Source organism: Contarinia nasturtii, unplaced genomic scaffold, assembly GCF_009176525.2.
Source record: "Contarinia nasturtii isolate CC-2019 unplaced genomic scaffold, AAFC_CNas_1.1 Cnas_scaffold_220, whole genome shotgun sequence".
NCBI classification, from domain to species: Eukaryota; Metazoa; Arthropoda; class Insecta; order Diptera; family Cecidomyiidae; genus Contarinia; species Contarinia nasturtii.
The window spans coordinates 740,654-768,460 of NW_022197577.1; the positions used below are offsets into that span (position 1 = coordinate 740,654).

General features: G+C 33.8%; 1 protein-coding gene across 1 annotated transcript in view; it reads left to right on the forward strand.

Moving 5' to 3' along the window:
- The window catches only part of LOC116336887, a 177,118-nt gene extending 150,695 nt beyond the window's left edge, over window positions 1–26,423 (forward strand). Inside the window, exons 12-25 of the mRNA XM_031761079.1 lie at window positions 2,988–3,245; window positions 3,753–4,043; window positions 5,953–6,087; window positions 6,685–6,801; window positions 8,485–8,654; window positions 10,962–11,111; window positions 12,178–12,369; window positions 12,498–12,630; window positions 13,540–13,749; window positions 20,916–21,301; window positions 21,372–21,501; window positions 23,020–23,149; window positions 23,333–23,803; window positions 24,155–26,423. Coding sequence (XP_031616939.1) covers window positions 2,988–3,245; window positions 3,753–4,043; window positions 5,953–6,087; window positions 6,685–6,801; window positions 8,485–8,654; window positions 10,962–11,111; window positions 12,178–12,369; window positions 12,498–12,630; window positions 13,540–13,749; window positions 20,916–21,301; window positions 21,372–21,501; window positions 23,020–23,149; window positions 23,333–23,803; window positions 24,155–24,630 — 3,249 coding nt within the window. The 3' untranslated portion in view covers window positions 24,631–26,423. The remainder of the gene's footprint in view (window positions 1–2,987; window positions 3,246–3,752; window positions 4,044–5,952; window positions 6,088–6,684; window positions 6,802–8,484; window positions 8,655–10,961; window positions 11,112–12,177; window positions 12,370–12,497; window positions 12,631–13,539; window positions 13,750–20,915; window positions 21,302–21,371; window positions 21,502–23,019; window positions 23,150–23,332; window positions 23,804–24,154) is intronic.
- The last annotated feature ends 1,384 nt before the right edge of the window (window positions 26,424–27,807 follow it).

Consider the following 27,807-nt stretch of genomic DNA (forward strand, 5'->3'; position numbering starts at 1 on the left):
AGAAGAAGAAAAATGTGAATGACTTGGCAGTTGCTTTCCCATTTCCTTCGGCGATCAATTCGTGCAACATCTTGGCTTATACTCTTTTTTCACTCACTTTCTTTCTCGGTCTTTTTTCTCTCGCTCTTCCTCCTTTTTTGGCGTGTATCTCTTTTTCGGTAGCCATGAACAAACGAGAACATGAGATGTTGCTATTTTCAATTTGAACTATTTACACAGACCCTTAAAAAAATGGTTTATCCAGCAAATTTGATAGACATTGTTCAGTATAGCTTCCGGTGTGTAGCGTGTGCACGCGATATTATTTTCCGTCACAGCACATTTTGAAGTATTCAAGTTTGAGCGAACCACTTTTCAAGAACAACAACACCAACAAATATTCACGACGAAATGTCTTTCTTCCTTTATTATAAACGATCTCTCACAGCATGCTTATTTATTTTTCCATCTACTAAATCAAGTACACATTTTTTGGCGGGAAATAAGTGTGCACAAGATAATATGAAAAAAATGATGAGAGCAAAAGTAAAAAAAAAAAAACACAGAGAGAAGTATTAATGCATCTTTAAAAATGCCAGCATCACGTTTATTTGCATCGAGAAAATCCTATTGTTTGATTTGCTGCCAGTTGGCGTAAAACCATAAATTTCAAATGTTCTACACCATTAATAGAATGGAATTCGACACAACGTAATACAACCGTTTCAACCTCGAGAAAAACCACCAAATTTTTCTTTGAAGCATAAATAAAACACAATTGTGCATTTTATACGGTTGCCTTTTTTTACAACGTCGAAAATGAAAACGATAAAAAATGAGCCAAATGGTAATGGGCGAAAAAATGAATTCATACTCTTGATCCCAGTTTAATGTGCATGGACGGTGTTGAGTACATTATTTGTTTTTTCAAGTTAAAAGATGGCAAATGATTCGAAGTAAATGCAAAACAATAAAAGCGAGTTGGCGAAAAGCTGGTTGCAAAATGGACAAAATGTGCACAAAAATGTTGTGCTGCGTCATGAAAATAAATTTTTGGAAAATTTGTGAAAATTAGTATGTATGTTAACGAGACATGGCCTGTCTGTTATTTTTGAGGACTTCTACCGGAATAATAATAACCACCAAAATTGTGAAATTGTACGGTCATCAACCCTTTTTTTGCCGCATGGAAAAGTGGTTTGGTGTTTACTTACTCATTTGCAAACGGCAATATCAGGAACAACATTCGTAGCATTAAAGGATTCAGCACAAATGAACGTCACGGAGAACGAATGAAGCACATTAAAATCACTCACGACAAACCGAAACTGAAAAAGGACATTTTAAGAAGAAAGAAAATATTTACAAAAATAAAAACGAAATTTCACCATAAGTAAGCAAATGAGTAAGCAAATGAAGAAAAATTCATACACATAAATATATAAAAGAGTGGAAGTTGTAGAGAAAGCAAATGACGGTAATTATACAAACAATAATCTGAAGAATGAAATTGTGCACAGCCATGTCATGTATGTGTATATATCAAGAATTTTGCAGCACTGGAGTGAACGAGCGCGGGGGCTAAAAATCCAATTAAAATTCATGCGCACCACAGAAATAACACTAAAAATTTAGTATATTTGTATGTGTGTGTTTGTGTGTGTGTCATCACAGCATCATGCTGAAAAACCGCAAAAACAGACCAACAACTAAAAAACTGACATAAAAATTCAAATTAATGACAATTATGCTGTTTTTGCTGTCTCTTTCTCCTCTTTCGCTCAATTTCTTTGTGTGCGCTTAAGTGGTATTTTGTAGAAAGTATCATTTGTGAATTGTAAAAGTATGAGATGTACCGAAGTCTATAAAAAGTTGTGCGGAATTCTATGAAAAGCACTAAATAAATGCAATCCAGCACAGTATGGGAAATGCCAAAAGTAAGAAGTCACATTGAAAAGGCGTATCTTCAGAATATAAGTGGCATTGTGAAAAAAGAGCACGAGGCAAACGAACAAGAGAAAAGAGTTGAAAACTGATAGAAAGGATCAGAGTGAAGGGAAAGAGAGAACATAAAATGTAATTACCTCAACGAAGACATCAACAATTTCGATAAACAAATATTGCGTCTTTTCTTTACAAATTCCTGACATTTATTTTTCACTTCACAAAAAGTTCGAGTATGTATATGCTTTTGTCTAAAAAATCGTATGCGTTGTGGTTGCTGTCCACTGTGCTGACGTCAATAACACTGACACCAGCATTACGTTCGACGACAGCAGCTCATATTTCAGTCTGGGCAATCAACAGTTGATCAAGAAAATGGAAACTTATAGAATTGCTGTGTGTAAATAAATGTGTATGTCCTTGGCCCATTTTCATCGACCCAACTATACTCGTTCAAACCATATTGTTTGCATTTTAATGGACGCTTCACTTCATCGTCATATTTGATTCAATCTCAGATTCAATTCCATTACTCACAACGTTTGTTAAACATGAAAAATCAACAAATTTGTTCAGCTTTTCAAAACAACTTTCATGTATAATTTGCAAAATACGAATAAATTACCATGCCAATTCTTGAGACCATTGGAAATGGACCATTCTTTTGGTTGTGCAAATGCAAAAGTTTGCATATTTATTGTTGTGCAAATATTCAGCGAAGTAAATAAAGGATAACAATCAAATAATTTCCATTCTATATTACCCTAGGTCAGTTTCAGCTCGTTTCAATTTTGAAGTTCGGAAAAAGTTTTATTGCAACAATTGTTTTGAAAAACTTGATAAAAATCAGGTGTTGGGTTAGCCAACCGTGTGGCGTTGTCAATCAATTCAAAGTTATAACATTTTTTTTTCGCTTGCCGTACTTTTCTCTTCCGTCATTTGGAAGAGCGGAATGAATGGAAAAACTTTTCGTGTTATTGATTTATATATATGTGTGTAAACTATATTTTTGGGATGTTGTTGTTTTTTTTTATTCATCAAATGGTCACCATTTTATTTTGCAGGTGTTCGACTATGGTTTGCAACAATGCCGTTCAACAATCGTACAGGTTTCATCGAAACCAGAGCTTCGACTTGATCCACCCAGTGCAACGGTTTATCGTGGTGATTCGATTCGCATACGATGTTTATCGAGTGATATTGATCAAAGTAATGGTTACAGTTGGACCAAAAATAATGCGCTCTTTCAATCGGATGCGGACACAGAATTATGGGAAGATTTATATCCCGATGGGAGTATATTGAAAATAAATAATATTCAGGTGATTTATATTCATTACAAGTTATCCGTGTTTAGTATTTCGACTATTTACGTCTATATTTATACCTACATTGGCATTCAACTCACAACACTGTTTGTGTGTGTGGGAGATTTTTCTTTTGTTTTCGGCATGGTTTTTGGTGTTTTTTTTTTATATATATCTAAGCGGGTGAGAAAATCGGTGTATGTATGTGACTGTGTCAGAAGCTGAAAATGGTTCATGACAAATGGTAAAAATGTGCGTGCCCAGAAATAGAATCGAAATCCCAAGTGCTATTTAGAGAGTGCCTGTTGCAGACGGGTGCTTTTGGTAAATCTTTTCAAATTGCGCAATATTTCCAACGATGAAAATGTAATGTGAAAAATGAAATGAATCTGTCAACGGACACTCTAAAATGTACAGTGATAAGATTGCTTATAAACATGATACTTACTTTTCAATTCATCTATCGATTTAGTTTTAAAAACTATTTTTCATTTAAATTTGAAATAAATCATTTTTCCACAGAAATCGGCAAACTATACATGCGTCTCATCAAATTCCGTGGGTCAAGTGTCGAAGAGTGTTTATGTATACGTGGTGGATCGTGGTGTCATTGAACTATGTGCAAATGAATCGTTGTTCGGTGTTAATTGGCCAGCCAGTCCGCCCGGTTCCCCCATTTCGGCCGAATGCCCAAAACGATATGAGGGTCAGTCGCAACGGATATGCGAACTAAAAGATACTGGCAAACCTGAATGGCTTACGCCAAACTTTTCGGGATGCTCAGCAGACACATTAGTCGATGTGTATAATGAGGTAAGTTTTACTATACGGCCTATTTTAAATCTCTCCCCGAGCACTACTTTTAACACATAAAGACTGTGCGAACGTGAGTTGAAACATTCAAAATTTAATGAAAATAGTTTACAAAATCAGTTAAAAATTAATGACTGTGTACAATGAACTTATAGTATATACATTATGAGTTTAAGCATTGTTTTGTGTAGTCGTTAGCAATAGCTTTTGAATGATTCTGTTGTTTGTGTCTCTTTTGTGTTTGCAATTTCATAAAATCATAATTTTCCGTTTAATGAAAACTCACGCAACAATTCAAACATTGGTGATTGCTTGGGCGGATTGCCATTTATTGGAAAAGTTTATACATTTTCAGTGACGGCATTACATGGACACACTCACACATTTTTGCATGATTTTATTTTGGCCGATTGACATGCACAACTATTTACATTCCTCATATTAACCCATTCTACAGAGCCTCATGATGATATTGACTGCGTCATTCCTCATTATATTTACTTTTCATTTGTTGGCTCGATCTCCAATCAAAAAAATTTCCATTGCTATGCAAATGTCCAAAATAAAATTAAACGATATTGGCGTGCATGACAAAAAAATATTGTGCCCATACATTGTATGATCTGCCATTTGGTTCAGCAAGGCCAGTAGCTGGAAAAGAAATTGTTATCCTTCAAAAAATAAGAGAAAACTTTTACATTAAGTGAAACATTTTACACATATTCTAAAGAAACTTTGAATTGGTTTCTCTGTGCAAGTTTGGCCGTTCTCAACAGTAGTCTTGGCGATGATTGAGGCTCATGAAACAAAAAAAACAAACACAATTCAATTTCTACTTTGGAATTGTTTACATTTACGACTACAAAACCAGTTTTCTCTTCCTTTCGCTATATAATTTTATGATTATATGTCGGAGTTTCTGTTCTATCAACTAGTTTTCAATATTGAAGTGAAATCATAACATTTTGTCAACTGAAGGAAAAAAACATCTTCGTATAAACTACCAAGTCACGAGAAAGCTATCATTACTGGGTCAATTTTGTTGACACATGAACTGGTGTAATAAAAGAAAAAAAAACTTCAAAAGATTTTTTTACGTCTAATTCCTGGCTGCGTTGGGTATGAAAATCCATATACATAACTTTTCAGCGAATTCACAGTGATGATTTGTTTTTTGAAAAGGAACAACTTCTGGATGAACATTTTTTTTATGTTTTCCTTAAACTTTAATGGAACAGAATTTCACACCGCCTTTTCATATTTTAATTTTAAATTCATTTCAGTGAGGGAAAATATGAGTTAAGGATGGCCAAAATAAATATAGTGCGCGAAGAATCTTGCATCATGTTTTGGAAATATTTTTAGATTAAAACTGAAAGTACTTCACAAGGTCGGGCAGACTTTTTCTGTAGAAGGGGGCATGTATCATGGCGAACCCTCTAGACAATCGAAAAATTTCAAAACCCCACATTTTTCGTTTTGTTGACCTGGGCAAATCCCAGATACGTGTGTCACTGGCAATGGGGCCAAAACATGGAATTTCCCCCTCTGCCCACCTATAGCTTCACAATACATGGCTTTATGGGACTATGAGTGGTCCCAAACACGGATAAGTTATAGAGTATATATTCTCCCACGGCCAGCCTTATCCCTCCGTTTTTTATTCTCTTTAGCTCACACTTTGGAGAAAAAGAGAGAATGAAAGAGAGCGCGTGTAAGGCTTTCAAAGTGCCATTCGCTGTCTCTGGTGTAGGTTTGCCTATAAGAATGAAAAATTCATATTTTTTTCCATTCTTCTGCACTTCGTTTTCTTATTATTACATATGCGAATCATTTTTTTTTCTCACAATTTCGTACACTGTCTCCGCTTTCATTTTATTTTCTCAACATTTTTCATCTCTTCTTTTAGTTTCGAGGTCTTACGTTTGGTTATCAAAAAACGAATGGATCAGCTGTATTAAAATCATGTTTAGAATATGCAATGAGCCGACATACAAATTTTCTTCCGGGCGAAGCTGGATTTTTGCTGAAAATACTTCTCAAGGTTTGTATATTTACATTCGCGCACCAAATCGACGCATTTTATTATTTGCACTTGGGCATTGAACTCTCGTTTCACATTTGCCCAACGGCACATTTTTATAAATGTATACGGAATTCAAAAGCGAAGAGATTTTTGTCTCTCTTGAATAAGCCAAAACACTATAGACCATTTTCATTATGAATGAAAAATATATTGGAAAAAGCTCGGATTAAAGATGAAAAAAAAATGATGTGAAACATTTCCCTAACCACTATACAATTCAACAATTGATTAATTTATTACCTTTGGCTTCCAAACATCGAACAAATTGACGAAAAAATTGGTTGAAACTCCCGAAAAAAAACCATTGGAGAAATAAGTTCTCGTTCATTGGTCATACATAATACATTGACAAATTAATAATCATCATAATTTTGTTTGGATGGAAAAAAACCACAATTTCAAATTTAAAAAAACCGATACACCCAATTTCAGTGGAACAAAAAACACAGCGGCAGATTTTCATTAATTAAATATGGAACGACAAGCTATAGTAAATAATTTAAGCATGAGTTTACAATGATTTCATTAATATATTTTCGAAACACACATACACAGGTCGATGAATATTTAACGGAACGCGGTAGTGAAGTGGAGCAAGAGATCGCAGCCGATTTAACATTGCAAATTTTGGACGTGGTTCTGAAAAGCGAGCACTCACTGAACAGTCAACAGGTAATTGATTAGATTAAAATTCATACTAGAAGCTTCATGTTATAAAAGAGAGAGAAAAAATTTGGGAAATTTTCGCTTAGCTTTTTCAAGAACTTGTTTTTTTGGTGATCTGGCATCAATTTTTTATGTTTTGCAGCAAGCCAAAACTGTTACAAAAACTGGCTTATAATATTGTTGGTGTTTTTTTCTCATGTTGAAGTTTTTTTTGTTATTCAAGTATCAAATTCTCGCCCGAAACTTGCGAGAACAACTTTAATCGGTTACCCATTCACAAATACATGAAAAATTAACCGCGCGAAATAAGCACAGCTTGCTCTCTATCTTAAAGTGATTTCAACTTTGTGAAAGCAGGAAACACTAGTTCTATATCCGGCATTAAGTATGTTAATGCCTTCCCCCCATTTTATGAATATTTATTATAAACTAGAAGCCACACACATGCAAATACATATAATGCGAAATAGAAACTTACTTTTTGCATGCGTGTGTGCCGTGCCGCGCGCGGTGATCGTATGTACGATGTGTGCCAAAATCTTTGTTGTATCCGCAATTTGGTTTCAATGTGCTGGCAAAGCTTGATAAAACCCCCAAACAGACGAGCATTGCTTATCTGACGAATTCTATAATCGTGGCTGGGGAATTCGCTAAAGTTTTCCGAGTAATTTCCGAGAAATGAAGGTAAAATGGTTCAATTTCCTGATATGAATAGATCCCGTGTGTTCGTATTGTCACGTTTGTACATTTCATAAATACAACGAAGATCTTATGAAATTAATTTGGAAATTACGCGAAAATGATACTTGTAATTACACAGACTAAACAATCAAAAGAGCAAAGCAATCAAAATACAAAACCTCTAAAATGAGCATCCATTTCTCTGGAGAGGATTAAGTGTTTCTCTGTGGTGTAAATGAAAGTAATCGCTCGTTTATTTACAACTTGTAGCCGTGAATCGTGTGCATGGCAACGATAAATATAATTAAATACATAAAACATGTGCTTCGCTTTTTATTCGAAACACATCAACCATCTTAGGAGCAAGTTTTTTTTTCTTCATATCGACGCACATGGTTGACGAAATATTGTCACAGAATCAAAACACATCATGATGGTTTATATTTTGTTTAATCTAGTCGTGCGTACAACATTCGCGGAATTTCGATAAGCAACCTTCTTCCCTTTCCTTAAGTCATCAGCCTATTGCTTCGCATGTTGACATATTGTCATCGTAATCTTTTACTATACCGAAATACAGAATTTGCGACAAAAATCAGATAAACAACAACAAAAATCCGAGAAGAACTTTGAGAGTTGGCAACATAGTACCACTTATATCGACGAATACACATTTGTGTCAAATAATGATAAAACATACATGCTATACATGATTTCAGTTGTAAAAAACATACAAAAAAAGAAAAGTGTATTTTTTTACCCAAATAATAGAGATGGTAACTAGTTTTAAAAATTATTCAATCCGAAAAAGCGCCAATTTTATATGGGCAATGACTACGAAAAATGCATCAACAATTTAAGCTAGAGGATTAAATAAAAGCCTTATTGAGCATCGATTTGTTTTTTTTTTTGTAGCTGTTGTACATTTTGCTGGAAGCCAATGTGAATCGATTTAAAGCGCTTTAGTTTGTTTTGTTTTCATACATTTTGAATATTTTTGTTTTGTAGCAAGTGGAAGATTTGCAGAAGCTCGTAAAATTGGCAACATTGAAACGTGAACTGATTACATCAGCACCGGTGCCAGCACCTTCAACATCTTTACACTACCATCAAACCGGTTCGTTTTGGACACACAAAGAACGTATCAAATCGTTACCATTTAGTTCACAGTTTTATGGGTAAGTTTTGCTTTGAACTCTTTTTTTCTCTTCATTACAATCCGGGACACACAGATATGTACCTATTTTTGTCCAGGGGAAATGTCCGTCTACGTCCTCCAACTTTTGTTTGAATGTCAAATTTCCGTTCGTTGATTGGTACAAATTTGTGCAGAGACCTCCATTGAGGAGGAGGAAAATGAGGAGAAGAGCGCTGAAGAGTACTCAATTGGGAAGGAAAATGTTTTTAACCAAAAAAATATATTTAGATAGAAATAGCTCTTTATAAAAAAAGGTTCTTCTTCGATTAGGGTGGAGGAAGAGGACTATCACAGTGCTCCCGATGTCCTGATTTTCCCCTTCTTTCCCTCAGAGGAACGGTCAATGAATTTGTGTGAATTTCAAAATTCATTACCGTCCGTCCCTAGCTCTGTCCCAAATCGTCTGGACGGACAAACAGAACCCTTTTTGTCGCTGCTAGTTATCCGATCCCCATGTTTTAGTATTTGGTACCTAACTGTAAAATCGCTGCATTTTGAACACATCCAATCATTTGCTCAATCGCGAGTGTTTTTGGTTGCCCAAAGCGGATCTTGTTTTGTGTTAAAAAAACCGTTGTGTGTATCGTTTTTGTAATAATCAAATTTCCACCCGAAGTAGACAAACACACTCGGTTTAACTCAATGAAAGTGCAGCATTGTGTACAACAACGATTTCAAAGATCATTTACATGCCCTAATCTGTTTGTGTAGTCGTCATGCGAGCGTGACTGAACGCGAAGTTTAATTAATTTGCTCAGAGTAATGTGTTTCCCTCCGACCGAAAAAAAGTGCCATCCAGATTTCATACACGAAAGGCAACACAGAACACAAAAAACATTTGTTTTTGTTTTTTTGTCGTGCTTTTCTCACATTTTTTGTTTCGCTTTCGGTTCGGGAAAAAAGAATAATATACGTTCTCTATGTGTAAATTTGTATTCGTTAACTCAACATCGTATTGGCTGTCATACGAAGCATGCTTTGCATATGGATTTTATGCACTTTTTCGCAACTGAATGACACTCCATTTTTCTTCTCTTTTTCATTGTCGTGAAAAATCTTTGTTTGAAAGAGAAAATGGTTTGTCAAGAATTTTACGGAACTTTTTTCGTTCTTATCCGTGAACCTTTGAAATGCTTGACAATTTTTTTCCTCTTGCACTCGTTTATTGCATTAAAGCATCAGCAGTACAGGGAACGTGTGATAAAATGCGTTTGTCATAGCTGCTTGTGAGTGTGCTGCAAATAGCGTTATTTTATTAAAATTCTAGTTAAAATATTTCATATAACAATTGGAGTTTTTTTAGCATCGCTGAGAAATTTACGTAATCACCTTTATGACTACTTTTTCCTTACTTTATCATATTAAAAACTTCATTATGCACAAAAAAATGAAAATTCCTATTCGATCACCAATGGTGATTCACCATAAATATTGATGACAGTGAAAAACATTCTTCGTCCAGACGAGCTGCAAGTAAAAAAAAAAGTCGAAAAAACTCATGAAATATTCAAATAAATGAAATGCTTGAATTCATTTTCTCACCGGAAACACCACGCAGAAGCATTTATTACATTTTTCACTCTTTTGGAATTTTAAAATCATTCACGGCTACTGCACACAACCCGTACACTATTCAACATTATTTTGTCGAACCATTCATCAATGAATTTCAGATGGGTGTAGCACAACTCCAACGATAGTAATTCTGTAGGAAAATTCACATTATTGATCGCATCGGTCTGATGCATTCAAAGAAGCCGATGATTTCTTTTTTTCAAAAAGTCTGCATCAATGTAAGAGAAATATTTTCGTTTTCACGTCAAATCAGTCTGGATGTGAGTTCAGCAATTTCATTAAAATGACAAATTCACTGACCAAAAATATGCATGACTCAAGCAAATAATGCGGGATTTTAGATGCTGCAATTTTGGGATAAAATCAGTCAATGGATTTTTGTCCAGTTATGTCGAATATCTAACATATTTCAGTCTGAAATTGAAATACAATCAATTTATTGTCTCTTGAACACATTATCGACTCATTGATGTTCAATCACATAAATATTTGTTCCCATTATTGATATTCACACAATCTCTAAAACTCTGATGCAACATTCAATTTAAATGAGAGAACGGTTTAGTATTCATCTCAGAGAGTGAAGACATTATCGTACATTATTGATTATCATGAATCGTATTGACAATACGGTATTGTCTTAAAATCTGTCTTTAATTTTATTTCGTTTATGATTCAAGTACTAATTTTTCCTTTCGTTTTGTTTTTACAGTGACCATATGTTTTCGGATCAACTGTACATGGAGATGGCGCTAATGCCACAACTACAGGAAATTGTTACCAACGGCTCAATGGTATTATCCGTCATCTCGTATAAAAACCTTACGAATTTTCTGCCCCGAATGTATTTCGAGCGTAATACGTAAGTACTTTATCCGTTCTGAAAACAATGAAAATAACAACAACCAAACAGAAAAGTTGGACCAGCCGCCTAAAAAAAGTATACGCCAGTGTCTAGACAATCCATCGCTATAATACTCAACTCGGACAATGTTTAAGCTTTTTTCCATCTTATTTATCATATTTCAAACATGAGTTGTTCTCGACCCAACTTAATTGAAGTTATTATCGATTTTTGTACACGCACAAAAACCATCAGATATATATGTTAAAATCTCAAATTTGTCTTTATGATGATTCATCATTAAATATTAACATTTGGAGGAAAAAACCAACTCAGTTTGGAATGAAGTTAAACGGTCAAGATAGCAGAAGAAGACCGAAATAATCCAAAAAAGCAACGAAATTTGACGTCGAAACAAAAACTGTCACACCCATCATCTTTCTCTCATCAGAATAAAGAAGAAAATCAATTTTGTTTCTTCTTTCGCTATTAAATTCATTCAAGTCAATTTCCCAAGCAATTTCCATTTCCTTGAAATGACATCAAATGTCAATATTCCCACATTTGTTCAGCTGTCGGCATTTGTCTTTCAATTTATGTACGAACACGAAGGAAAAATCTACAAAAAGTCATTTCACCATTTTACTTCCACATAAATTATGTTTGGAAAATTGTAAAATTGAATAGCGAATCTGCTAGTCGTTCAGTTCAATATCATCTCGCTTAAAATGTAACATTTCGGACCAATTTATGAATTGGAAATTCCATATTTGATCTGATGAGTGATGCTTCACTGATGAAATCATCTTTCAACGAAATGAACAGAGTATAAATTATCCAAATTTAATTCGAAAATGCTCGATGACATTTGGTAAATAAGCTTGGGTATTTTGGTTTTGGCTTACATTTTAATATTTGATTTATGATTATGCATGGCAAAGAGCCGGTGTATAATATCAAGTTATGAATTTTGAAGTCCACTGCTTTGGATCAGTGGTTGCGTAGGCAGATGGTTGGGTCGGGTAAATGAGTAAGCGTAATTAAATCTCATCGAATATTCTCAAATGAAATTTAATTTTCACAGTGATACACCGGATGTTGATTATATGACTGCGTCACGTGTAATCGCCTCATGGTTAGTTTCGGCAAATCGTACGCTAAACGAAGCCATTGTACCCACATCACAATTACTGTATCTAACAATGTCCGAAGCACACGTACAGATTACATTCCAACATGAAAATCCACCCGATTCGGAATGGGTTCCAGTTTGTGGGTAAGCATTTCTGTATTAAAATACAGCGTTTTGTATTTTAAAATACCACATCATTATTTTGCCAAATCAACAGTATTTAATTTTGATCGTTGATAAACATAATATTTCATCTTTTTAACAATAAACAGATATGATTTGACTTACAAGGCAACTTGGAACACCGATTTATGCATCACTGAACATATAATGAACAACGTGACTCGATGCATATGCCCACTATCCGGAACTTATGTGGTTTTAATGGCCAAACGAAATTTTAACGTAAGTACTTCAACGGCAGACTTTTTCTGCAGGTAGTAGCAAAGGATCACCTATGATTTTGATGGTTATTTGACATTTATTTATATTCGATTCATGCCGTCATGATTCGAATAATAATTGAACGCACTTATATGAAGCCATTGAAATCGTTTATTTTTCATACTCCTCAATGAAGCATTGTGATAAAAAAAATATCCGAAGGATAATAAGATTCCATTCTGTTGAAATTTCGCTGATTCTCTTTTGTTTACAATCTACAATTCATTCAAGCTGTAAGTGGGCCGATTGAAGTAGCGCTTAAAACCAAATCAAATAACGAATAAAAATAGAAATTTCCAGAATACACAAACGGAAACCGGCACATTTTTTTTTTCGATTGTTATTTCCAGTCACGTCACATCAATTTTTCTTCACACGTATTTGAAATTTACAATCAAAAATGTGGAGAGAGAAAAAACAAAGGCCACCCAAGAGAGCGATCCATTCAAAAAGAAAATAACGCCCAAAAGAAAATGACGTGCAACAACAAAACCAGCAAAAGCTCTTCGTAGCAAATGTCAAATAGGATTTCAAAATCACAATCGAACTCAAATGGTAGATGCTCAAATATAGACAGCTCTTTTGCCAAAGTTAATCGTTCGCCTCTTTCGATCAATTGATGTGTGAAATTTGCTCGTCAATGTATTTGTATACATGAAAACAGGTCATAAAAATCCAAGTTAAAAATTGAAGGGAAAACAAATATTTTTCATGTGCCTAATGCAAGAAAGGTGATTTTTGTCACCGGCGCAAAAATCAATATGCCAAACGTCGACTCATTGTTTATTTTTCCTTTTTTTTCTCTCTTTTCTTTCATATTGCTCTTGTGATTCTGGGATATTGATATATGCCATTCCACAACATCTTTAGTCGACAACGGTTCACACTCCACAGCATCCAGTGTTCGTTGTTGTCAGCTGCGCGTGTTGTTTTCTTCAATCATGCATTGCGTTTGGCATTTTACTACCCATTTTATGCAGTCGACAATGTTCGGTGACATTTTTGAAAATGCAATTTTGCACAGCCACATCAACTGCGATGGCGATATTCGCTTTGGGATTTTTAAAAATTTTACCACAAGTAAGTAAACATCTTATTTTTTTTCCTCTCATTTTTGTGGTCTTTGTGTCTTTTACATTCTCGTTAAGAATATAGAAACAGAAGAAGCAAAAAAAAAAACAATATGATTTCATTTCTTTAGAAAATTGAAGTTGAAATTATTGCAGCTTTGTGCAAGCTAAAATGAAAATTGAGAAGACGAAAAAAGTGGAAGAAAATTTAAGTTTACGGGGGAGTTTATTATTTGAGATGAAAATGTTATGTGTCTAAAAGTGAAAAGTTCACATCTGTACAATATTTTAAAATGAATGTTAGAGAATGAAAATTGAAAGGCTTTTAGCAAAATGTGGACTCTGAACCAGCAGAAAAGTTGCCATTGGAACGAAGATAAAAAGAGTTGACTCATCAAATATGAAGAGATGATAGTCATACCATCATTGAATTGCCAAAAAATATTACAAGAAATCCTATAAACTCTTTGATGACATAGTTCTTTTTCATTTTGCTTTCTGCACCACATTTCGATTCATTTTATTTCAGTAATTTATCCAAGAATTTTCGATGAAATTGCTTCAATTAATTTAATTTGAAAATGTTGAATTGATATTGATGAGAAATGTGCATGGATCTAAAAAAAGAAAAGAAAAAATGCCATTAAGAAGTCAAAGAAAAAAATCAACAAAATCGTATCTCTATAGAGGATTTATGATGCCTTTTATTGATGCAAAATAATTCACTGTTATTTACATGTAATTGAGTATAAGCGCAATAATTTCAAATATTTCAGCATTACGCTTACAATAGAAGTACTAATTGTTGTAGTGACATTGTTGTAAACATGGACCAAAAATGCAACGAGACGTTCGAGGCTAGAATATGGAAAACAATGTTCTGTCAGACTCGCTGCAGTCTTTTACTCTTTTCCATTGACCTTTTCCATAAAATGTTTCTATAATTTCGCGGAAATGAAAAATGTTTTTATTTTGTTCCATTGAATAAAAGCCGATCAAATAAAAATGAATAGACCGGAAACAATTGATGCGATAAAAGCTCGCTGCACTGAAAAATTCTTTACTATTCTTGTATTAAAAGTTGTTTTTCCCCTTCGACATTGGTTATTAAAATGTTTTTTGACTCGAAATCGAAGTTTAAGCTTTATTGTTTAAAGTGAACTAATGACCAATTGGAAATAATAAAGTAAAATGTTAAAACTCTTAAAAATGTACTTAACCTGCGTTTGTATTTTTGGAATTAAACTTGATATCCGAGTACATAAATCGACACTTGACCTACATCAAAAGTTTATATGCTTCTAAAAAATTGATAATTTGAGTATGTATCAATTCTTTTCCAAACGTAATCTATTAAAAACAAACATAATTAGATGATGCATTTTCCTTTTTCCTTCGATGGAAATTTAAATCAGGAAACTGATTTGATTGGAGCAACAGTTTAGTGATTGCAAATATTCTGTTAAACTATATTTAAATGAGGTCTCATTTGCCTTTTACATCATCTTTCACGATTCTATCTCAGAATATCAAAACGATTATAAACGAGAAATAATCTACGATGAATGCTCCCGCCGTATGCACAACTATCAAAAGACAAACATCGATCGAAATCAGATGCCGCGCTGTACATCACGAGAATTTCCGAGTAGTTCAAGAGGGCGCAATAAAACTAAAATTTTAATAACCATTCATTCTGGTTGGTATGAGTAGTTGCGGTGATGGATGTACATAGCTTTACCAATTCAATTTACAGTGGAATCGGATTAGCGTTGCATTTGGTTTTACATTTATGCATGAAACGCAAAAATTGCGAGCGAAAATCCATAAGAAGAATCAATCTGTATGCGTGCAAAAATGGCAACACATTCCACATAATTGGCAATAACAAGAAAAATGCGATCGGAACCGCGATGCGATTTCCGTTCACGGTGCCGACTTTCATTCAACACGTGCATAAAGTATCGAAGCCGTGTTGTTTGTTCGCTCATTTTGTTTTTGTTTGCAGATTTTCATTCGTTTTCTGTGATTTTTTCGTTGGCTGTGCATTATCCCATCACACATACACAAAGATTAAAAGCTGGTTTAGTAGCAGGCCAAAAAGATAAAAACAACAATGCCGAGACGCGTACAAAATAAATGCGCATACAAATTGCGTATTATAACGATGAACCGATTTATTGAAATACGGTGTCTGAGCTCATTCTCTCTATGAGTGAGATATGACAAAAAAATCTTTTTTTTGTTTGTACTCATGACAAGAGAGAACAGAAAAAAAGACTTTAAATGTAATTGTTACACTGAAAGCGCTTTTATTTTATCCAAACATTTACCATTAACTTTAGTAACAATTCGCTGGAAACCATTTGCGTAAATATACAGGATATTTTATACGTTATTCGATGAATACACATTTTCCGTTCGCCTTTCCCATTGCAATTGCATTTTGAATTTGGGTCTTCTTGCAGTGAATACTGATCTAAAACACGGATTGTTCCTAGAAAAGGAGGAAGAGCACTGAGGTGGATCCTCCTCCTAAATCGAGAAGAAACAGTCCCTGGTCTAAATCAAAATGAATCCCTCACATTATATATATATGAGACTTTTATATTGTAAAGAATTTCAAAACTCATTTTGTAAATTATCGGGATGGTTATTTACGATGCAAATACGAAGAAAAAAACTCCATCCTGATTTCAAAAACAGACTAATTTGGTTGAAATGCAAACTTTTCGTGATACCCATATGAAATGCATATACGCCTTTAATGATTCTACATTATATCTCTGTTTGAGTTTGTTTGGTATTTATTTCATTTGTATTACTGTTACTGTAATTGATTAGTGTTTGGTTTTATTTGCATGCACATGAATATGAATCGCGGCACTGGAATGTGCATCATTCAATCTGGAAATAGAAATACGGAAAACGGATTCCATGGAAATGTTCAACGCCAAAGTGATGGTACCAAAGTAAATATAAACATTTTTCAGTGTGCGTACAATCATATATTTCACCCACAGCAACGTATAATCTATATCTACATTGCGTTGCATTACTCGTCCACATATATTCATATCACATTAATATTTGTTACCATACCGGATTACGTGGCATTTCAATATCATTTCATTCCGTATATTTTCCATTTCTCGTTCCTTTTTTATTCAAGTACAGTTGGCGCAACGCGATTATCATAAGAATAAATTCAACAATTTACATTTAAACGTATTAAAAACATGAACCGTAATTATTTTTTGAAAATGAAATTTAAATCTTCATTCGCCAATCATCATGAGAGAGAGGGAAAGAGTGGATTGATGCGTGCTTCAATTGAAAATTCTGAAAAACCGATATAAAAGTGTGTAAATAACACTTTCAGCGACGATTTTAACGGATTTAAAATTAATTGTTCGCAATGAAAATGAGTTCATATTTTATATAGCACATCTAATGAAACCATGACAATTTTACCCTATTTTCGTGTAAATTTGCTTTCATTTTCACTGCATAATTTGATTTTTTTATTCGAAAGTTGAAAAAAATTGTTGACACTTACATTTGTTGTAAATTCTAACGGAATTGAATGAAAAGTTGACCAGAGAGAAGCGCCTTGGAAAATTTTACATTATTTCGAAATCAGATTATTTCGAAATTCTGCATATATAGATTTTTTCTCGTGAATTTTTTCCCCATTTTTCCCGAGATTTCATTTGGCATTTCATCTGGAATATGACCAAGAGTATAGCAGAACTTGGTTGAATCGTGCTCTACTTTTGAAAGAGCTACTTTTGAAATTTAATTCAATAATATAAAAAAAAATTGAGATATGTTTCAAGTGCGTGCAACTGTAGCAAATGATTCTTGTCTGTTTGAAATGATATTACCATTAGAAACACGCTGCTAGTGAGAATAAGCGACTGAGAACAAGACACAGAGCGACGATGTTTCAATAAAATTCAACACTGATGAAAGTGACGTTGGGACCGTGTTCATCATGAAACTGTGTTCCTTCCGTTAGTGTGAGCATTACATTAAATATAATTGTCACTGTCATGAGAGAATTATAACGTCCACATAAAAAATAGCGAGCTTTCAGGTACTAAGAGTATAAACTCTTTTTACTAAACAAAGGCGAACATACATACATTAACTGTGTTGCAATATTTAGTTACATTTGAAATAAGCCCAATAGAAGGTGTAGATATGCTCACTGTGAAATTAAACAAAAATGGGAAAATTCACGCAAAACAATAGAGACAGAATGGATCTAAAGATGAATAATACAAAACCTTTATGTAAAATACACTTTGTTGACTCTGTCTTTTTGAATTTTTGGAGAATAAGTAAACAGTACAAAAAAATACAGACGATGAAAAACCAACAAATCATCAAAGAAACGAATTGGATTCAAAGCGAGAAACCAAAAAACAGCCGGCCAAACAAACAAAGGGATAAAATCACGTGGATAGAAATGATGTTTCTTTTACAACTGGAATTAATTGTGAACATAAGTCTTCCTTTGAACATTTTCATTTGATTTTTTTATTCGCACTGGTTCTCACCGACTGTCCGAATCCCAGAAAAAATGGTATGATTGAACGAAAATCTTTGAAAATATTTCATGCAGAAATGACCATTTTATATTGAGGTTAAAGAGAAACGAATGTACGATGATGATATCAATGATGAGAAAAACACATAAGCGGATTTGATATCCAATTAAATTGAATTACTAAGCAATTGATCTTGTTTGAATTTTGAAGCTGAATTCCATTCTTAGATCACTTTCAAGAGGTCCAAGCATAGAAAAACTTTTAAGCATAAAACATCTGTTGGCTTTTTGATAGAGAGGATATCGAGAATAGATCATCTAGTCACTAAGCCCATGGTGTTTAATTAGAATGGAAATGATACGTCGCAGGATTGAATGTCTGCATCCGGTTTTTTGCACTTTTTTGCCTTTTGCATTTCATTAAAAGGCTATTAACCTCTTTTGTTTTTGAAATTAAAGCGCATAAAAGCTCTTGTTTGGCTTCTGAAGTTGACAATCAAAGGGGTGGTAAAATCCAAATGGTGTCTCGGCGAAAAGTGAAGAAGGTCTTCACTCTTAATTTATATAGGTGTCATTCTCCAGCGGAGGGAGGTGTCTCGTAATAATTTGACCTTGTCAGAAGCAATAAGTCGGCTTTTCAGCACATTTACATTAATTTTTCATCATCATCAAATGCCATGGTTTCTTTTGTTGAAGCATTTCATGCGCGGAAACAAATACACTTAATGACCAATAATTCTTTCGCACATTACAAAATAATCACTTGCGATCCGAAAGCATAGTCCATTCAAACATAATATACGATTGAAGCTGCTTACGAAAATCACCACGGACATAAAAATAAACCTCTTTTTTCGGTGGAGAATGTGCGACACAATTGCGTTTTAATTCAAAAAGTTTTATTTTCACCATAAATTCATTGACTTGATGCTTTTAAACGCCACCACTTTTCCATTTTGTTCTACAATTCGCTTCATTTAGCTGAAGTGGTTGTTACTAACGGTATTCGCTTGGCTGTATTTTTTTCGCCTTGCGTTTTTTATTACCATTATTAAAATCACTTGCTAACTGTTAAGATGAAAACAATGGAGTTTGGTATTTTGTTTGTCTCGGCAGCTGCATTGAAATTATTTCAAGGAATACAAACAGCAAAAAAAGACAAAAACATCAGCAAAAAAAGTGCTTCGAAAACAATATAAACACGATGAAAACTTTTTACTGAAAATAAACTCGAAAAATTGGTGCCGATGGGCTGAGAGAATAAAAGGGGTGAACGATAGAAAAGAAGCGTTTTTTTTTTAAAACGAAAATAAAAGTTGAGAGAAAGTATATGACGTTGTTTATAGTTAGCATTTTTGATATTCAAATAGAGCAGAGCAAAATTGTACTGTTTTCAATGTACACAGCAGAATTGTAGTGGGATTGAAACTCGAATTTAAGGGCTTCTTCATCGAAACTATATCGCTTTTGTCGTGGCAATGCCTTTGTGATAAAAGCCTTGTCTCGAGAAGTGATTGCGATTGTTGACGGCCACACAGTGCAAAGATACAGCAATAATATACGAAGATAGTTTAGTTCTCATCGTAATTACATCGTTTTTTACTCGTTCTCCAGCCATTTTGTTAATTTCGAGGTTGAAGAGTATTCTTATCGTCATAGTTACCATTTTCATTATTGTGCAAGTAACATGCAAATGCACTCTCACTCTATCTTTCTTACTCTCTCTCTCTCTCTCTCTCTCTCTCTCTCTCTCTCTCTCTCTCTATCTCCCATTCTCTTTGGACTACAATAAGTGCACTTTACAGCAATGAAATTGTGCTCTGTGTGATTATAATGAAACTGTGAATCGTTGTGTCGTTTGTTCGAAAAATCCACCGGAGATAAAAGCCGAACACAAGAGATGCTTTCTATTTAATGAATGTAAAATGATAATTGGTCAAAAGAAAACTTGCTGCAATTCCTGAAAAATATCCCAACAAAGACCATTATATAATTCAAGAACGGTAGATAATTGAAGAAAACTATTTGTTCATCGGCGATTATGGCTTGGATTATGGTTAACCTTGAGTGTATCGTATTCTTTTGATGGATTTAAATTTATGTGTCAATAACAGACATACCATTACGGTGAAAATTTCATTTTACAAATCCATACAAAGCCAATTATTGTACCTCTGCACAATAAATCTCAAATTAATTGGCTGTTAAGCACTTCATTGCATACCAAACATTTGATGGTCATTTAAAAATGCATAAAATCATGTTAAAAATGTTAAATATAAAACTGTCCATTTTATGATGCGACTGAAAAGTTGCCACACTTGTTAAAATCACTGTTGCCAAAAACCAAAATCTCTATTTTTTTTTTCGAAGTGAACACATTTTCGACATCAGTATACTCCCCCGGTTAAGTACTTGAAATGAAAAAAAAAATGCGTCGCCAAAGTTTTAATTAAATTATATAAACAAGTTTACAGTAAACTGAAGTGGATAGTCAACATTATGGTCTGCTGTTCATCATGATACTGGAACATTTTTGTTGCGACGAATAAAAACCTCGTTCCAGTACCTATAACTAAGCTACAAAGTTTTAAATGCACATTTTTATTGTTTATTTTCAGCAATGGTATGGTGTTATTAGTACGACGTTGGGCGGATTTCTGTTGCTCGGTTCATCAACATTGATTGCCATAACGATGATTATTGATTCGGAACTGGGACCACGCAAGAGTCCGGCCGCTCATTTATCATCCGGTATGCGAGGTGCCATCGGACTCAGTTGGTTTATGCCCATTTTATATGCAGTAACCACCCTGCTGATTTACACTGTAATGAGCGAATGGCCGGCCAATTGGTGGATGGCTGTGGATTCAATCGGTTTTGCATTGTTTGTCATCATCGAAACTCTATTTGTGATATTATTTTCATTATTATTTTACACATTATTGCATAAGCTTAACTTTTTAGCCAAAAAACATGACAAACACGGGATTCTATTAGCAAAACGGTGCGCACCTTTTATTTTAAATATTTAATAATAAAAAAAATGACCCAATTATTTTATATATCATTTTCAGAATTGGTCTTGTCTATCGAATCACATGTCTTTTAGTATTAAAAATATCAACGGATATTCTGTATTTAATGTATTCCAATTCAAGTGATGTTTTGTTTAGTTACATTTTCGGTGCGCTGAATATTTGTTTGGTAAGTTGTTGAAATTTATTGAAGTTGTGATTCATTAAAATTGACTCAAACATACACACAACATCACTAATGTGCGGGCTCAGATTTTGAGAAGGGGGGGAGGAAGTGCATTATTTTCAAACTTTCTGACAAAAAATGGATGACTTTTTTCGCATTCGAAAATCCAATCACATCGAAGGAATTTTTCAAAAGTTCAATTTAATAAGGGAGGGCGGGAATTTGACTCAAAAAACCCAAAAAAATCGAAAAAGTTTTTAAAACCTCCGGGGTCAAACTCCCTCCTATCCTCCTTCCGCACACAACATAATATAAAATTTACCGGAATAGAAGTGTGGAAGCGCGCACAGAATGGAAAAATCTTCGAAAATTCAAAACTTCATGCAAAATCAACGAGACGCAAGAATGTCGCTTCAATTGCATTTTCCATATTATTATATGCCCGGGCAAATATTTGTACTTGAATAATATTACAAAAATGTTTCATGTCATCGCCAACCATATACATTACAGCATTTTATGTTGTTTTGTTTAACTTAAATATCCAACTGAAAATGAACAAAAATAATGCGACTGCTGCTACGGCTGTTATTGTGATGTTCACATTAAACATTTCATATTTTGTTTTACAATCGTTGTTCTTCCCATCTCCACCCCATCGCAATAATATTATGAATCAAGTACTTTGCATGCATAATAAACACACGGCTTGTACAAGTGGATGGTATCATATAAAACGAACTATTCAGCATTTTGTTAAACTTTTATTCAATGCAAGTTTCATTGTGAATGTCGCTGAGCGCACACTTACACTACTTTTATATGAACTATAGTACAAAACTTCGTTTGGGATGCACTCGAATGGGAAGAAAAGACGTAAAGAATCCCTCAGTGAGGAAGAGCAAGAGACACAAACAGAGAAAAAAAGTGAGAATGAAGCAGCAAATACAGAGAATATGTTCATTGTGAATAATTTATCGGAAAATGATAGCGATAGCTGGAAGAGTGACGGTAAAGACTAGAATCGAACAGACAAAAGCCGGTATTTTTTTTTCTAGTTTTGCTGTTAACTTGAATGTTCTCGGAAATGTCGCAAAATCCCATGAGAATATGTTCAATATAAGAAAAAAGAGAAGGAGAAGAGAAAAATTCCAAGCTAAAAAGAGAGAAAAGGAGACAAAAAATGCTTGCAAATGTGCAATTGTTCAACAAAGGATTTGATATTAAAAAATATATATATATGAAAGAAAAAAAACCGTCTTCAGACTCTTCAGACATGTGAATGTCACGTCATCGTTTCTACAACAGGTGCCCGTTCCAAGCTTCTCCTCTGAGGCAGCAGTGTGCTTCCACATGTCTTAACATTTGCATTTCAAAACTATTTACATGCAATGAAACAAAATTAGATCGAGACATTTTGCCAGTGTGCTCCCCAAAGCAATGACTTCGTTTAATTCAGATTTCTTCTTTCTTTTTTGTCTCTAAAATAAGCGTTTTTCTTATCCTCTATTTATCGTACAGGGTTTCACTTTACTGTTTTGCTTTGTTATAAAAGCTGAAACAAAACTGAAATCGGATGTGATGAACAAAAGCAACAGCAAACAAATTATCGAAGACTATTGTTCGGGTTCCATCAATAGTCCTTTGAACTGTAAGTAACATACACGATTTGATTACATTGTTTCAAATGATTTAATAAATAAAAGTTGCTTAAAAAGTAACTCATGAAAATGACATGATAAAACATATGTACTACATGTATATCCCTTTTATTTCGTATTTCTTTTTTATTGTCGTTTTGTTATCGCTGTCAATTGACAATCGGCGCACACAGTTTATACAAATCATGAAATAGAAAAAGAGAATGATTGTTCTGTGCCACCATCAACACAATCATCAACAAAGAAATTACCGTTAGCAATAACAACGCGACGTTATCCATTGGATCGTTTACAAACAACGACAAATATTACTGATCCGTATATAACAACTGGTGGTTTATGTGAAACAACATTTTTAGAATTAAACGATCCGTCGGCCAATTTAGATGTAAATTTTATCGAATTCAAACAACATCCAAATCAGCAACAGCAACAACCAACGCAACAACCAACACTATCGACACAACCATCACAATATCCATCACTGTTGGATGCCAACGGCGGCTATGAAATGGAAATCGTGCCAACGGATTTAAGTTTATATGGTAGCAGTTGTAAACCATCACAAGGAAAATGCTATTTAAGCGATACCAACGATTTTGTTGGTGTTGGCAGTTTAGACATTTTACAAGGAGTAAGACAAGGTTAGTACCACTGAAATCACACCATCATATCCGAACCGTATAAAAATATATACAAAACGATAATATATTACATACAACTCATTTACATCTCATCAAAATTTAGTGTTTCGCATGTTTATGTGCTATAGCTTTGTTATTACATGGTATAATTGAGCGCAGGCCAATTTTTTTTACATTCACACAAAATACCCCATTTTATTGATATTTACCGGGAACTGTTTCTGTGAGTTTGAAGGAATGACGAGGAGAAACAGTCCCTGATATAAAATGGTGTTTCAACTGAATGGTCTTTGCCATTTTTTATATTGCTAAGCATTGTTTTTTTTTGTTGCTGTTTTCATTTCATTGCAGATAGCATAATAGGCATTCGTAGTAATTATAATGTGAACGATCAAATGGTTAATCCTGATATAGGCGCAAGCAATTTATCAGCCCATGTTCCATCCACGTCAAATGTAACGGCGGTTACTGATGGTGGTGCTGGTATGCATTCGTATGTCAATCAAAATCAAATGCAATTCGATAAGAAACAGGAGAAATCACCTCAAAAGATATTGGAATCGGTGAATGTACATGCGGTCGACACCACACAACCAGCATCGACAACAACAAAAGTGACAACATCACAGCCGCCAACGATAACCGTTACACCAACAGACGATCCGGACAAAAGTATTGACGGTATGCTTGATCGAATTTCACACGATTTGGATTATCTGTTGAATCGAATGGCTGACATTCCACCAGCACCACCACCTCCAACAGCACCAGCTCCAAATCGCAGTGTACACGAAGTCATCCTCGAAGAAGACCCTGAAGATTTGTAAAAACAAACACACCCTATACACCTACCCTACATGCACTAAAATTGTACAGATTTTCTCCATCCATGGATAGAGAATATTTTCTATTAAAAACACACATACACACACATTCATTTTTCTATATAGACTCTCTGTGTGGAAATATGAATTGATTTTATTAACATTTAGATAGGATTATTCTAATTGAATTTACTATTCCAGTGCTGAACAGATAGCAGCCGATAATTTTTTTTTTTCAATCAAATTGAATGTATAAATTAAGCTATCGTATACTTCGTTAAGTGAATGCAAGGAGAGACCATTTCAGAGATTTCATAGCAGGACAAATATTGTTTTTCTTTTCGAATGTTATATTCTATATATATTATAGTAAAGTTAACACAATTTTCATACATCTCCACTGTGCATTTACCTTACGTTTTTAAGCTATCCTATCAAAATTCCTTCAATATATTCAATGAAAAAAACTTTCAAACAATGATATTGATTAAATTTAAACAAATCTACCGAGAATGGTTTCATTTATTCTTTGTTATTTTTCGAAATTAATCAGAGATTGAATTCAATGCTGAATCTGACATTTGGTGTGTATATGAGAAATGGCAAATTGAAATCAATCCATGAAATTCGGATCGGTTATTTTGTTTGTGTAATATGATTTTCTGCATATGAAGCTAATTGAATTCAATCAAATTTCAATTTGCCAAATGAAAACATGAAATTGATTTGAGCCATTCTATCAATTAGTTTTCGGTCAAATAACATGAATTGAATAAAAACGTTTCCCATTTTTCGGACGATATAAACAATCGACACTTTGGGGAATACAAATCAATCCCTCAATCGGAGTCCCCAATCAACCCATGACCGATAGTACTTCATATACCAGTTATGATAAAAATCAATTTCACAGTGCGCTTCGGTTGAGTGATTGATGAATAATTTTCACAAAAAAATCATAATAACGAATTATTTCGAATTAAGTATATTTTATGTCATTTCGTAATGGAAAGCATCACTTCATTAAACACGAATTATAATTGTATCAATTTTATATGAGCACTGTTTTTTCTATCAACTGTTGTGATTCGAATGAAGACCAATTCAAACGCATTTTTTATTGCAACATCAACCGATTTAAAATTCGTTGATTCGCCCAATTGCATTTAAAATTGCTCATATTTTTGTGATTTATTCAAAATGCAGTCATCAAAGGGTAACTAATTTAGTACAATACTGGAACAAATCACTCCCGCGCGGTTACCAGAGTATTTACCGAAAATTATTTTTACTAAACGAACGTTTTTCCGAAAGTTCGGGAATGTTTCCAAAAAGATTTCCCAAATTTTTTCCCAAAATTATTATCGGCAAATATTCCGGCATACCTCCCGCGCTGTAGAATCAATGTAACAAAGTATTATAATTCCAAATCTTTTTCTTTCGTTTTAAAATTCATCTTCTTTGAAAAAAATCAAAGTCCTATCTATCACAACGTTGAAATTGTAAATAAACTTTATCAAAAAAAATGAATTTATGAGTGAAAAAAGAACGAAGTCAGAAAGAAAGGAGAATTAGTCAGAATTAATGTAATAGTCGATTTCAACACCGACAAACTTAATGTTTATATGCATAAATATTGTATCATTTCTATGTTCCAACATTTAATTGTTAAGAAAGAAAAACCATTTACATACTAGCCTAGGAAACCAAACGAATGGAGAAAGACACTAAGTGATTGATATATAAAAAGATGTTTAAAATCAAACGTAATTAAGAATTCACAATGACATCAACAAGTCGATAGAATTTTAGTCATAATTCTTCGGTGTTTCACAGTTATGTGTAAAAATATACAATTTTCAAAATGAAAATATGTGTTTTTTTCTTCTATTTTACATTTAGAATGAGTTTGCAATGAATAATTAATGGTAAGTATTTTAAATCGTCAGCAGAAATGGCAGCGATATTGATAAAGGATAGAGAGATAAATTAAAGATCATAGTTCCGGTGAAGAGAACATGGTTATTAGTTGGGCCACCGCTTCATAAAATATTCATTCAAAAATAAAAGCGGAACAGATTTGTGTGTACGATGCAGCCGAATTAAGAACGTTCATCCGTTGGAACCGATTATTTTAAAAAAAGTTCATACCGCATACCTAGTTGGTTGCATTTTGAATGCATCACCATGAACTTGCATTAAAACGTGACTCAAGTGGGAATTAAACATGTGACTTGATGGAAAATTCGCTAAATAGAATGTAGAATTTTGCTGCTGGGGTTTCGAAAAATGAAATTCTCATTTAAAGTAAATCTCTTTTCCTTCAGCTCAAAACAACTTGCTCTGACCGAAGAAAAAAGCAACAACAAAAAAACTATTTTAATCACAAATCTATTTAAACCGAAAGCGGTTCAGTAATAAATTTTTCAATCGTTCAATTTGTACAACTAAAACCTCTGGATTGAGATAAGCAAATAGAGTGGATTCAAAATCAAGAAAGTTGTTGAAAATTAGTAGACTTTTAGCACACACTGGTAATTGACTGCCGGACCACAATTCGATTTACTTTATCAACACGTACTGGAATTGTTCCTTTTTCAACATGCTGATTTCATTTGGTCTCTCAGCTTCATTTGTACTTGCCTTCCCTCTTTGTCTACTTCATCATACCCAGGCCATTTCTGTTTATCTTTATTGAATTTGTAACTTGACAATTCACCACTTTGAGTGCATGTTAAATAAAAGGACTTCTGCATGCATATCTCAGAAAGCATGAAATTAAGAGCTAAAGAATATAAATATGCATATGTTGCGCCCGAGCTGAAACAACAACAAAAAAAAGGAGACATTTTCGACAACAGATTTTAACAATGTGTTTATTAAATAATACTTTCTGACAGAGCCAAAAGGAACAAAGAGACGAAACGACAGAGCCAAGGCAAATTAAGGTAAAACTTTCATATGAATAAGTAGTTAGATTGGAATGGACAAGTTTTAAGTAGATTTTTGCTCTTCGTTGCATATGTTACCGATTACAAATGCCCACAAAGACCTAAATATGCTCGATCCATTGTTCGAAAAATGTTGAGTGTTTGGCCCCCCGAGTGATGATATCACATTTATAACATTCTAGACACATGTTGAATTGGCTGCAATGTATTTATAACAGTTTTTGTAATC